Source organism: Anguilla anguilla, chromosome 19 (genome assembly GCF_013347855.1).
Source record: "Anguilla anguilla isolate fAngAng1 chromosome 19, fAngAng1.pri, whole genome shotgun sequence".
NCBI lineage: Eukaryota > Metazoa > Chordata > Actinopteri > Anguilliformes > Anguillidae > Anguilla > Anguilla anguilla.
The window spans coordinates 3,026,930-3,040,529 of NC_049219.1; the positions used below are offsets into that span (position 1 = coordinate 3,026,930).

A 13,600-nucleotide genomic window follows, 5' to 3' on the forward strand; every position below is an offset into this window, starting at 1 on the left:
ACCACACGACTGAGCACACATGTTGAGGAAAAAATCATACCTCCTGCTACGGACATGCTCCACATAGCCTAGGTATTGGCTTCGCCGTCTCTACACGCGAATGGCGTGGCGCGTCATCCTTGGACCTGCTGCCGGTATGGCTGGTTCCAGGCAGATTTGTAGCATGTGCTTTCGCAACTTTGTCATAGTTTCTTTAATCGTACATTGCATTTTCGTCTAAATGGAGTGCAATACGATGGCTAATAAAATAAATAAATACGTGAATTATAAATTAATTAATTAATTAATTAATTAATTAATTAATAATAATAAATAAAATAAAAAAAATAAATAAAATAAAAAAAAAAATAAATAAAAAAAAAAGACTGCTTCCAATTCCTCTCCTAATATACTCATTCGGTAAGCATATTAGTAATGCATTGTGGCCCTTTAAAGCAGCCCACTGTGCCCAACTGTTAAATAATATTTAAATAACGACGTATTGAGAAATAATTCTTCGAACCTTATTGCTTCGATGCCTGCCCTCGCCCGGAGTGGCCCTTATGTCAGCGAATTAAGCGTTGTTGCCGTTATCGTTGTTAGTGGTAATCAGTTTAACCTTCAGGGTCCAAGTTGAACTATGCGGTTGTTCCCTGCACTTGGACCGGTACTTCTCTCTAGGGGTTTCGTCATACTTGTTCCTGGTTATGATTATACACTTTGTTGTACGTCGCTCTGGATAAGAGCGTCTGCCAAATGCCTGTAATGTAATGTAAGCGAAACTCAAAAACACGATCGCCAATCGTCTCGGCTTTCGGGACCAGGCTATGCATCTTTTCCAGCGTATCCGTTTGGTAGGAGTCGCTTCCGATAGCGCAACGCAAGATTAGCCTCATCGTGACGCCTGATGGGCAGAAACAGTAATATGTTCATCCAATCTCTGCATAAGGCATTTCCCCACAATTAAAAAAAAAAAAAAAAAAAAAAAAACAAAACAAAAAAAAATATTCATAGACTATTCATCCTCATAACTGCGTTCACAACTGGTCTCTCTTAAGGCAAGTGTTTCAACCCCGGAGTACCCACTGTTGGAAACTGCATTTCCTTATGCTTCATGGTTCTTTATATGATCTCACCATGGCAAATATGCTTAAATTAGCTATATATCGTATACACCTCAAGCTTTTCATCTAAGAAAATTAAGAAACTTGTCATTATTGCATACTAGCACTGTTTTCCGTCCTCTCCTCCATGACCCGGTACCTGTGGTGGCGCCCCCATGCGAGCCCTGAGGAGCCTTCATTGGGAAATGCCATGACGAAATCTGGTTGCCGTCCGCCTCGGTCTCATTGGCAATGTGGTCCCCATTCCGGAGTTCTACACCACCACTCCTGCTCCAGTGTGGCAACGGCAGCAGTGATGGTTCCCAGCATCCTCAGTGAAGCTACGGGGCTTTGGACATGTACTTCATCCGTTGGCATTGACAATTTCCGTTCAAAAGCTATGAGCTTTGCAGCATAGGAGCACGGCTGCTACTGTCTACTGGCAAGTACCGGCATCGCAGCCGCCAATGTTTCCTCTGTAATCAGTTTCCTGCTGCTGCTACTGCTACTACTGCTGCTGCTAGTGCTGCTGCTACTGCTGCTGCTGCTGGGTGCTACTGCTACTGAAGCTGCTGCTGCTGGTACTGCTTCTGCTGCTGCTGCTGCTGTTACTGCTGCTGGGTGCTACTGCTGCTGCTGCGTACTGCTGCCACTACTGCTGATGTTGCTGTTGCTGATGCTACTGCTCCTGCTGTTTATTGCTGCTGCTGCTGCTGCACTACTACTGAACGAGGATTCATTACACTAATATGAGTAGTATATTTCCCTCTAATTGGTTTAAATCTCTGTGCTGGGGGGAAATACGAACAAGCTGCTGGTACACATAGCCTAATGATATTTGGTGATTAGTTTGAATGGCCTTGGACTTACGAGGTAGCTGAGCCACTGACTGACATGCTTGTCACAATCGACAACCTGAGCCGACCAGAGGAGGATGGGTTTCCCCCTTGAGCCTGGTTCCTTCCGAGGTTTCTTCCTATCTGCCACAGGGAGTTTTTCCTTGCCACTGTCGCCTTAGGCTTGCTCCTGTGGGGGTTCAGGTCAGGGTTGTCCGTAAAATGCATTGTGACAACTGCCGTAAAATACACTATACAAATAAATTTGATTGATAGAAGCCAAGGCCATACACGTAGGCATAGCCTTTAACATTACAAATAGTATAAAATTAAAAATAAAAAAATAAAAAATAAAAATAAAAACCCTTGGTACACATAGCCACTGACCCACAATGTTAGAACAGCCTCGAGCTGACCGGATGAAGGGCCTTTCCGGTAGCCGAATGGCATTTCACATAGTCATCACTTCAGCCGGAGACTAAATGGACTGCATTTATATAGCGCTTTTATCCAAAGCGCTTTGCAATTGATGCCTCTCATTCGCCAGAGCAGTTAGGGATTGGGTGTCTTGCTCGGAGACGCTTCGACACGCCCAGGGCGGGGTTTGGGCCGGCGGCCCTCCGACTGCCAGACGGTCGGTCTTGCCTCCTGAGCTATGTCGCCCTATGTCAGAGACTAAGTACTAACAACATGTCGGCGTATGTTTGCTTTGGGGGGTTTTGCTGCTGCCCCCTCCTGGTCTTGTCCATGCATGCTTGTATGGATGGCAATGAGCGAGGATTCATTTACACTGATGCAGGTAGTAGCATATTTCCCCCGGTTTAGTTTAAATCTCGGTGCTCGAGGGGAAATACCGACAAGCTGTCGGTACACATAGCCTAATATTACATCTCACATAGTATGTTCCCCTGGTTTATTAATTAATAATTCATCTAACCAGTGGCCTCAGGGGAACGTCCAACATGCGTTGGTACACATAACCACTGATCCATTAAAAAAAAAAAAAAAAAAATAGACGGCCTCAAACCGAAGGGCTTGACTGGACGAAGGGCTTCCTCCAGGTGGTCGTACACATAGTCAAAAAAAAAAAAAAAAAAAAAATAGACGGCCTCAAACCGAAGGGCTTGACTGGACGAAGGGCTTCCTCCAGGTGGTCGTACACATAGTCATCACGTCATCGTTGAACACGTGCTTCACATCACTGCTCTTACTGCTGCTGCGCTATGGCTCCTACGCTGCTGCGTTACTGCCACCGCGCTCCTGCTGCTGCTACTACTGGCCTATGCAACGAGTGAGGATTCATTTACACTGACATAGTCGGTAGTATATTTCCCCCGGTTAGTTCAAATCTCGGTGCTCGAGGGGAAATACCGACAAGCTGTCGGTACACATAGCCTAATATTACATCTCACATAGTATGTTCCCCTGGTTTATTAATTAATAATTCATCTAACCAGTGGCCTCAGGGGAACGTCCAACATGCGTTGGTACACATAACCACTGATCCATTAAAAAAAAAAAAAAAAAAAATAGACGGCCTCAAACCGAAGGGCTTGACTGGACGAAGGGCTTCCTCCAGGTGGTCGTCACATAGTCATCACGTCATCGTTGAACACGTGCTTCACATCACTGCTCTTACTGCTGCTGCCCTATGGCTCCTACGCTGCTGCGTTACTGCCACCGCGCTCCTGCTGCTGCTACTACTGGCCTATGCAACGAGTGAGGATTCATTTACACTGACGTAGTCGGTAGTATATTTCCCCCGGTTAGTTCAAATCGCGGCGCTCGAGGGGAAATACCGACAGCGTCGGTACACATAGCCTAATATCATACCACACATAGTATGTTCCTTGGGGTTATTAATTAATACTACATCTAAGTATTGGCCTCAGGGGAACGTCCAACATGCTGTTGGGACACATAACCACTGATCCATGTAAAAAAAAATATAGACGGCCTCAAGCCGAAAGGCTCGACTGGACGAAGGGCTTCCTCCAGGTGGTCGTACACATAGTCATCACATCAGCCGGAGACACTTATTGATAGCATATTGGCATATGGTTGTTTTGGGGTTTGGCTGCTGGCCTCCCGGCCTTATCCACGCGGGCTGCGTGGTTGGCGGGAGAGCTCCAGAACAGAGCCATACCGCCAAACATAACTGTATTGCCTTTATTGTCAATAAAGTTCTACTTGATGACAGTGGTCCTGACAGAAATAGAGCATCGCGTAGTTCTGGCAGGTCACGAGAGTCAAGTGCTCCGGCCGAATCAGCTGATGGCTCAGCTGAGTGATGTTAGCCTATCACAGTACATTCACTAACAGGGCGGTCTACTTAAACAGCCTCCCTCTACTCATTCGGCTGCTCCTCCTGCATGCAAGCGCTGCACGTTGCTTCGTAAATCCCCTCCACCACCCCAGCTCCTTCCCCATGCGTCAAGAATTTGCATTCTCCATCCTTATGTGTTAAGAAATTGCATTTGCTCCATTCATATGTGTTAAAAACTGCTTTGCTGCTGGATCTGTTCTGTGTGTACCCCTCTAGGGGGGGGTTTGGCTGCTGGCCTCCCGGCCTTATCCACGCGGGCTGCGTGGTTGGCGGGAGAGCTCCAGAACAGAGCCATACCGCCAAACATAACTGTATTGCCTTTATTGTCAATAAAGTTCTACTTGATGACAGTGGTCCTGACAGAAGTGTGGTTTGCATGACATCCAGTCTCTGAGATGTTCCTTTGACCCTACAGTGCACAACTCTAAATCACACTCAGTTTTCACAATACAGTCGTCTCGTATTAGTCCAGTGATTATTGCTAGACATGCAGATTGTGAAATGAAGTCAAGATGTTTGCAATTCTGTCTCATCACTTCCAGCAACATTGCCCAGGTGAGTCGCATTGCAGCACGTTTAATAATCCCAACATCAAAGGCTGTTTTACAGCACAACATTCAGCAGTATCTGACAACATGGAGTAGCCCAATGCAGTTGGTACTGATGGACGGGTCGTGGCTGTGGCTGAGGTTGTGGTCAAGCAGGTAGAAGAAATGCTGCTGTATTGAATGAATTTAGAGGCACAGTGATTGACCATGTCATAAATCCAGGCATAACAATGGGAGAAGCTGGAAGGATTGTAAAGGCCAAACTTACAAATGTCAACAGTGGCATCTAATAAGAGCTTTTGGACTGAACATTGATGAGTCAATAATTTACTGCAAAATGTGATACTGTAATTACATTACAGGATTGTTGTATTGGTGTCATTCTATATTATTTCTGTTCCGTGACGAGCCTGTAAGCCATGCTAATCATTCTTATTAGAGACCGCGCAACTCTGTTTATCCAAAATGCCGGCTTATTCCACATGGGGGAAAATTGCGTTTGTGTTAGGTATTCCTGTGGCAATGTCTGTTCTGTCTGTTCTGATAATGTGATTATTTTTCTTCTATCAGATAAGGCCTGCTGGTGCAAGTGTGTAATGTTGCATTTGTATGTGTTATTTTTACTGTTAACGTGTCAAATGTCTAGAGTGTAAATGTTTCTGTTTAAATGATTGGTTGAATAACACATATCGCCGCTATTTTCACCGACCATGTTAAATGTACTCACTCAGCTCCAAAGGCATGCTGATGTAAAACACATACTCCAATCTGTTTGGAATGACACATTCTGCCTAGTCTGTTCAAACATCAGACATATTTTTAACTCTAGATATTGTTTATGCGCTGCACCTGAACAAATTGGATGTGCCCATTCTACTGTACCATCTCCTTTGTAAGCTAAGAAGTACCTTTAAGCTGACTACATCAGAATCTGTACTACTGGCATTTTATGAGAGCTGAAAATGTACAACATTGTTAATCAGAAATTATATCTGGGTGGGTAAATTGCTGGATATGCTGTAGAACATACTTTGTCATTGATTTATAAATATACCAGTATATCCTGGGCTTTCACTGATGGTTTAATTGTGGTACATATAGCAGTGGCCTGATATGCATTCTGTTTGCAGTTTGCTTCTACCTGACTGCTTCCCCCCAGCAGGGAAACAGAGGGGCACAACCCCCCCCAGCAGGGAAGCAGAGGGGTACAACCCCCAGCAGAGAAACAGAGGGGCACAACCCCCAACAGGAAAACAGAGGGGTACAACCCCCCCCCCCCCCCCAGCAGGGAAGCAGAGGGGCACAACCCCCCCAGCAGGGAAACAGAGGGGCACAGCCCCCCCAGCAGGGAAACAGAGGGGCACAGAAGACTCTGGGTCATCCCACCATGGATGGCGCAGTAGAGGTAGCAGGTTATATCAGTTTGCTAAGGTGGTCTGGGAGGATGGACAGCGTGGGAAAGTGTGGAGGACCGATCACTCAGTGGGTCAGACTGGTGGAAGATACCACAAGCCAGGCTTAGCTTCCTGATCAGGGCCAATTATGACACCCTGCCTTCTCCTCAGAACCTGCGTTAATGGTTTGGTGCAGATGAGACCGTCTGCTCTGTGCTGCACCCAAACGAGGCCTCCGGCACATTCTGTCAAACTGTGAGACGGCTCCAGCACAGGGACACAGAGCAGGCCTCTGGCACAGGGACACAGAGGAGGCCTCCAGCACAGGGACACAGAGCAGGTCCCCAGCACAGGGACACAGAGGAGGCATCTGGCACAGGGACACTGAGCAGGTCTGTCAGGCTGTGAGATGGCTCCAGCACAGGGACACAGAACAGTGCTCCTTATATGGAGACGTGGTCCACTCGGGCGAAGGTGGTGCTCCTTATATGGAGACGTGTTCTACTCGGGTGAAGGTGGTGCTCCTTATATGGAGACGTGGTCCTCTCGGGTGAAGGTGGTGCTCCTTATGGAGCTCACCCTCCCATGGGAGGAGGGGGCAGAAGCAGCCTATGAGCGGAAACGCCTGAAGTACTCCGACCTGGCAGCGGAGTGTGAGAGTGTAAGGAGTGTAAGGAGGTCGGTTAGAGAGCGACAGTATATCCAGTGGAGGTGGGACGCTGGGGGTTCACCCGCCAGTCAGTGCTCTACATTACATTACATTACAGGCATTTAGCAGACGCTCTTATCCAGAGCGACTTACACAACTTTTTACATAGCATTTTACATTGTATCCATTTATACAGCTGGATATATATACTGAAGCAATGCAGGTTAAGTACCTTGCTCAAGGGTACAACGGCAGTGTCCTACCCGGGAATCGAACCGGCGACCTTTCGGTTACAAGCCCAGTTCCTTACCCACTGTGCCACACTCAGTGCTCTACCTTCTGGAGAACACGGGCATGGCAGGGGCAAGGCTGAGGAGGGCAACTAGAGGGCTGGCCGAGGAAGCAGAGAAGGGGGGCTGACTCAGAGAGGGGGGGGAGAGTCGGCAAACACCCACTGCACCCAAAACAACAGCAGAGGGTGGCAGCTGGCCTTCTGGATCAGTTTGGGCCTCTTTGTGTTCCTGGAGTAGAGGCTCCCAGCCCAGCACAGACAGGTGTAAAACAGGACACCGGCCACAATGATCTGTTAGAACATGGCCAGCACCCTGCTACACACACCGAAGGAGCCTAGCCTCCCCAGAAAGAAAAGAGCCTTCAGTCTAGTAGGGCCTCCAAAGACACAAACCACAGTATCAAACCATCTATCTATACGATCAGGTGAACATGGTGTATATGTGTTTGTGTGTGTGTTTGTGTGCGTGTGTGTGCATGTTGTGCATGTGCGTGCGTGTGTGTGTATTGATGCGCTGTGTACGTGCTCTGTGTGTACAATAAAAATGAGCATCTTCAGTGCATCAACCAGTGCAGTGTTTCTTTGAAATTACACCCCCATCCTCATGCTAAATGGAATTTAATAAAACCATTATGTGTCGTGGCAGGAGCTTGAAATAGTCGAAAATATCAGAGTATTTACTTTTGCTATCAGACCTGTGGGCTGTGTTGGAATACTGGAAACACAAAGTGGATGCTTTCCGCCATCCGGTGGTCTTGTGACGCTACTACAAGGGACTGAACTCCAGAGGGTGAGACTCCAGGCTGAAGTTGGGAGTTTCTAAATCGTTGACTGCTTACTCCAGTTCCCTCTGTCTAATATAACATTTTTTGTAAAGATCTGAAACTAGGCCCTAATTTTTTTTTTTTTTTTTTACAATTGAGCACACACTTCTTAACCTTTTTCTGTCTAAACTAAATATAAATTAAATTTATGAAATCAAACATTCTATTATTGATGGCCATTATCAAAGGCAAACTCAATGTAGACAGATAGGGCTGGCAGTAGCAGCGCCGCAGCAGCAGCGCTGGCGGTGTGGACACACACATGCATGCGAGCCGCAGCAGTTCGGCGAGGTAGCCGTCACGCGCAGGCGAGGTAAGCGGTGTAGACCAGGCGTAAGGCAGTGCAGTGTGGGGCCACATAGCTCAGGAGCTAAGAGCGGTTGTCTGGCAGCCGGACGGTTACCAGTTTGATCCCCCGCCCTGGGCGTGTCGAAGTGTCCCTGAGCAAGACACCTAACCCCTAATTGCTCCCAACGAGCTGATTGGTACTTTTGCACGGCAGCCTTTCACCGTTGGTGTGTGAGTGTGTGTGTGTGAATGGGTGAATGAGAGGCATCAATTGTAAAGCGCTTTGGATGAAAGCGCTATAGAAATGCAGTCCATTCACCAGAAGGCAGCCATGATGAACACGATGCACCTAATAATCGTGTGCACCCCCAGCCTCTGGCAAAACAGTCACACGTTAACCCTCATGTTGATATTAATATATAATGTAAACATATGATATAATTAATATAATATATAATATTATTATATTTTATAATAAATTATTATAGCTAATTATTATAGATATCAATACATTATTATAGGAAATTATTATATTAAATAATAGAGTTTAAGGTTAGAGTTTAATATTTGTATTTAATTAATTTCTTAATTTATTATTTGTTTATTATTATTATTATTATTATTATTATTAATAATAATAATCCGCCATCAGACCCATGCAGCTCATCCAGAATGCCGCAGCTCGTCTGGTCTACAACCTCCCCAGACATTCCCATGTCACCCCCCTGCTCACTGACCTCCACTGGCTGCCTCTTATGGCTCGCATCAAATTTAAGACTTTGGTGCTTGCATACCAGGCAGCTAAGGGGTCAGCACCAGGATACATCCAGAGGATTATCAAACCCTACACACCAGCCAGACCTCTCGGTTCTGCCACCTCTGGACGCTTGGCACCTCCACCCTTTTCGTGTCTGTATTTCCCGTTCGCGTCTGCTGTCTGTCCTGGCCCCTCGCTGGTGGAATGACCTTCCCGTGGCGGTCAGAACAGCAGAGAATCTAATTACCTTCAAGCGCAGACTAAAATCTCATCTCTTCAGGCTGCACCTCTCCCCACCCCTCCCTAGCCTCTAGTTTAGCTCAATGTACCTAGTTAGGCTAATGCGATCATGTTAGTATTGTATTTGGCAGGATTGTTTTGTCTGATTCTGATGAGGCAAATGTGATTTCAGTGCTAGTTTTGTACTTGGCAGGATTGTTTGTTTGTTTGCTGAACAGGTTACCCTACAGGGTTGGAGTCCTGCATTTCAGTTTGAGTACGCTGTGTCTTTGTTGGAAATGCACCGTGTGCATTTCAGTTTGAGTACGCTGTGTCTGTGTGGGAAATGCACCGTGTGCATTTCAGATTGAGTACGCTGTGTCTGTGTGGGAAATGCACCGTGTGCATTTCAGATTGAGTACGCTGTGTCTGTGTGGGAAATGCACCGTGTGCATTTCAGTTTGAGTACGCTGTGTCTGTGTGGGAAATGCACCGCGTGCATTTCAGATTGAGTACGCTGTGTCTGTGTTTGAAATGCACCGTGTGCATTTCAGATTGAGTACGCTGTGTCTGTTGGAAATGCACTGTGTGCATTTCAGTTTGCGTATGCTGTGTTTGAAATGGACCATGTACATTTCAGATTGAGTACGCTGTGTCTGTGTGGGAAATGCACCGTGTGCATTTCAGTTTGAGTACGCTGTGTCTGTGTGGGAAATGCACCGCGTGCATTTCAGATTGAGTACGCTGTGTCTGTGTGGGAAATGCACCGCATGCATTTCAGTTTGAGTACGCTGTGTCTGTGTGGGAAATGCACCGTGTGCATTTCAGATTGAGTACGCTGTGTCTGTGTGGGAAATGGACCGTGTGCATTTCAGTTTGTGTACGCTGGGTCTGTGTTGGAAATGCAGCTCAGTGATTGTGCCCTGTGTGTACAGCAGGCCCCTGTTAAAGGCAGTGTGGAGATGAAGGGGGTGCAGAGGGTGGAGTTGGGGACCCTGCTGCAGGTCACCCAGGCCTTGGGGGCGGTGGTGGGCCCGTGCTTCGGTCTGTCCGGGGGCCAGGTCCTCTTCACTCGCAACTCTGGAGAGGTCCTCATCACCAGGGATGGCCGCAGGATCCTTACCTTGCTTCGGCTTGACCATCCCGTTGCCAGGTAACAGGCCCCCAAACCTGTTCTCCCTCTTACTGAAATACAGCACAGCCAACAACCTGGGGCTTCTTCCATTCACCCAGCTCAGAAAACGGTTTTTCACCACTACGTCTTACTGCAGTATGGACAGTTCGATGTTGGGGATGTGACGTTTGCACTATAAATGAGAAACGAAAGTATACAAGTGGAAAAAGCTGTTTGAGTAACAGTGTGTAAATAATACTGCGTGTATAACAGTGTGTGAAGCATACTGTGTGAGTAACAGTGTGTGAATCATACTGTGTGAGTAACAGTGTGTAAATCATACTGTGTGAGTAACAGTGTGTAAATCATACTGTGTGAGTAACAGTGTGTAAGTTATACTGTGTGAGTAAAAGTGTGTAAATCATACTGTGTAAGTAACAGTGTGTAAATAATACTAGGAGTATCACTGTGTAAATCATACTGTGTGAGTAACAGTGTGTAAATAATACTGTGAGTATCAGTGTGTAAATCATACTGTGTGATTAGCAATGTGTATGAGTAACTGTGTGAATCATACTGTGTGAGTAACAGTGTATACATAATACTGTCCAATTAGCAATGTGTATGAGTAACTGCAATTCATACTGTATGAGTAACAGTGTGTCAATTATACTGTGTGAGTAACAGTGTGTAAATAATACTGTGTGGTTACCAATGTGTATGAGTTACTGTGTAAATCATACTGTATGAGAAATAGTGAGTAAAAGACTATGGATAGAGATGTGTGTGCTGATAATGGTGTTGTGTTGTGCCTGTGACAGAGTCCTGGTGGGATGTGTATCAGCACACTGTAAGATCACGGGTGATGGAGCCAAGTCCTTCCTTCTCCTGCTGGGGGCGCTTCTGCGGGGTATCCACGGCGACCATCTCCACGGCATTCAGGCCCGCCGCGTGGCTCACATTCTGCTGTCCTTCCAGACGCTCGTTTTGGATGGCGTGATCGGGCAGGGCCTCGCCCCTCGCGCCCTGTCCCTTCTCCAGGACCCCGCCCACCTGCGCCCGCTCACGGACGCCTACTTCCGGGGAAAGACAGCGAGCTCCCACTGGGGGGTCCTGAGCCAGAAGGCCTGCGAGTTCTACCGCAGGTGGCGGTGTGAGCAGGACTGCACCGGCGTGACCCTGATCGCCCGCCACTTCGCCGCGCTCCACACGCCCGTACCAGGCCTGCCCGTGAGCCGGTCCCGGGTCCTCGAGGGCCTGGTGATCCACAGAGACTTTGCGGTGCGTTGCCCTGGCGACGGGCCGCTCCGAGCGCTGGCCACAAGCGTGCCGCTCCAGTCCCCTCTGGCGCCCCCTGGCGTCTCTCTGAACTTGGCGAGCGCGGCGCTCGGCAGCGAAGCAGTCGGAGCTGGCGCTGGACCTCGCTCGGCGGGCCGGCCTGTCCATGGTGGAGTGCGTGGACAGTGACGAGCTGGCGCTGTTCTGTCGGCTGGCGGGGGCGGAGCTCTTTGCCGACCCCGGTGACTGGAGCCTGATTGGAGAGGAGCACGTTGCCACGGTGACATTCTGCAAGCCCGTGGTGCTGGGTCCCGACAGGTTGGCCCACGTGGGCTTCCCAGAGGGGCGGGGCTTGGCACCGCACTGCCTGGTTCTGTGCGGGCCCAGTCCCGGCCTGGCGGAGCAGTGCAGCACGGCCTTCTGCGGACTGTTCCGGATGCTTCAGCGCGTGTACGAGCCTGTCCAGTCGCGTCACGCACACGGTCCTGTCCAATCACATCACCCACAGGGCAGGGAGGAGGACAGTGAGAACGTAGCTCATTACATGGTCAAACAACCCGGCCTACACAATGGCACCAGGTTAGATAGAGCACCCGCCAGCATGAGGGACAATGCCCACCTGAGCACTGACAGCACAGAGGCTGGAGGGCCACAGGCCATTATTGGGGACCCAAACAGGGGTGAGGGGCCACAGGCCCTCATTAGGGACCCAAACAGGGGTGAGGGGCCACAGGTCCTCATTAGTGACCCAAACAGGGGTGAGGGGCCACAGGCCCTCATTAGCGACCCAAACTGGGATGAGGGGACACAGGCCCTTATTAGGGACCCAAACAGGGGTGAGGGGCCACAGGTCCTCATTAGTGACCCAAACAGGGGTGAGGGGCCACAGGTCAGCATTAGGGACCCAAACAGGGGTGAGGGGCCACTATGTGCAGAACCTGAACATCCAATTCCGGGCTGGCTACGAAATGGCAAGGCATCAGGAGAGCGGCCCGGCGTCCATTTTGGGGAAGGGAAAGAAGGAGCATTGGGGACCCGTACCCGAGAAACAGGCCCCGCCTCTTCAGGTGTCCTAATAGAGGCAGGAAGCGTGCTACCAGCAGGGGGCGCGTTTGAGTTCGTACTGCACCACTGCCTCCTGCAGCAGGCCTCCCAGCGGCGCTGCCCCGACCTGCGCGCGGCCTGCCGGCTGGTGGCGGGGGCTGTACTGAGCATGCCCAGGCGGCTGTACCCCGGCCCACGCTTCCTGGATGCCCAGTCACACTTCCTCAGGGCCTCTGGGGCCGCCCCCCCCAGCTGGAGGGTTCGGGGGCTGGAGTCCCTGGCCTGTAAATACCAGCTCCTCCTCTCCGTCCTGCACACTGCGTCAAGCCTGCTGTCCGTGGACCTCATCCTTCACACCCACATCTGCAGCCAGGCGGAACACAGCCAGGAGGAGGCAGAAGAGTAGAAATGTTCTGTCAATCCTGTTTTTCATTATGCACAAATTTGAATGGCTGTATGTATTTATACAAGTTCCAGGTCCTCCCATGTGATAGTATATTCATACCTTAAGTATGTGAAATTGGGGCGGCAGGTATGCCATCCTGCAAAGTTACGTGTTGGCGGGGTGGCATGCCCCATACATATACAGCACCGAGAGTTTGGCACTTTTCAGGGTTTCCGTACAGAAATAACCACAATGACCACAGACACTCAACCCTTAAAAACATTCATTTCTGTACCTTCTGACCTCACACGTCCACAAAATAAAGCCCCAAACTTAGTGGATTTTGCGTTTTCTTCTTCCTGTCTGATTACATCATCACAAATGCGCCAGAATAGGTTGCCTCATTGGACATACATACAGGTGCATACGTTTAAAAGACCAAGAATATGCATCCCCAACATCTGTTTTCCTCATAGTTCACTGGGTAGCAATGTTTACCAATGGAACATTATGGACGAACATTTCCTGGTTCAAGCGATGGTCCTGTCCCGCCTGGACTACTGC

General features: G+C 48.8%; 1 protein-coding gene across 1 annotated transcript; it reads left to right on the forward strand.

Annotated features, from left to right (window-relative positions):
* The first annotated feature begins 10,022 nt into the window (after positions 1-10,022).
* On the forward strand, positions 10,023-13,261 carry LOC118219208 (Bardet-Biedl syndrome 10 protein homolog). The gene is made up of 3 exons (XM_035402202.1): positions 10,023-10,368; positions 11,151-11,703; positions 11,738-13,261. The coding sequence occupies exons 1-3, from the start codon at positions 10,118-10,120 to the stop codon at positions 13,055-13,057; spliced, it is 2,124 nt and encodes a 707-aa protein (XP_035258093.1). The 5' UTR covers positions 10,023-10,117; the 3' UTR covers positions 13,058-13,261.
* The last annotated feature ends 339 nt before the right edge of the window (positions 13,262-13,600 follow it).

Coding starts and splice junctions, on each gene's coding strand:
- LOC118219208 (XM_035402202.1), top strand. CDS start 10,118: ATGCAGCTCAGTGATTGTGCCCTGTGTGTACAGCAGGCCCCTGTTAAA. Junction 10,369..11,150: donor CTTGACCATCCCGTTGCCAG/GTAACAGGCCCC, acceptor TGCCTGTGACAG/AGTCCTGGTGGGATGTGTAT. Junction 11,704..11,737: donor CTGGCGTCTCTCTGAACTTG/GCGAGCGCGGCG, acceptor AAGCAGTCGGAG/CTGGCGCTGGACCTCGCTCG.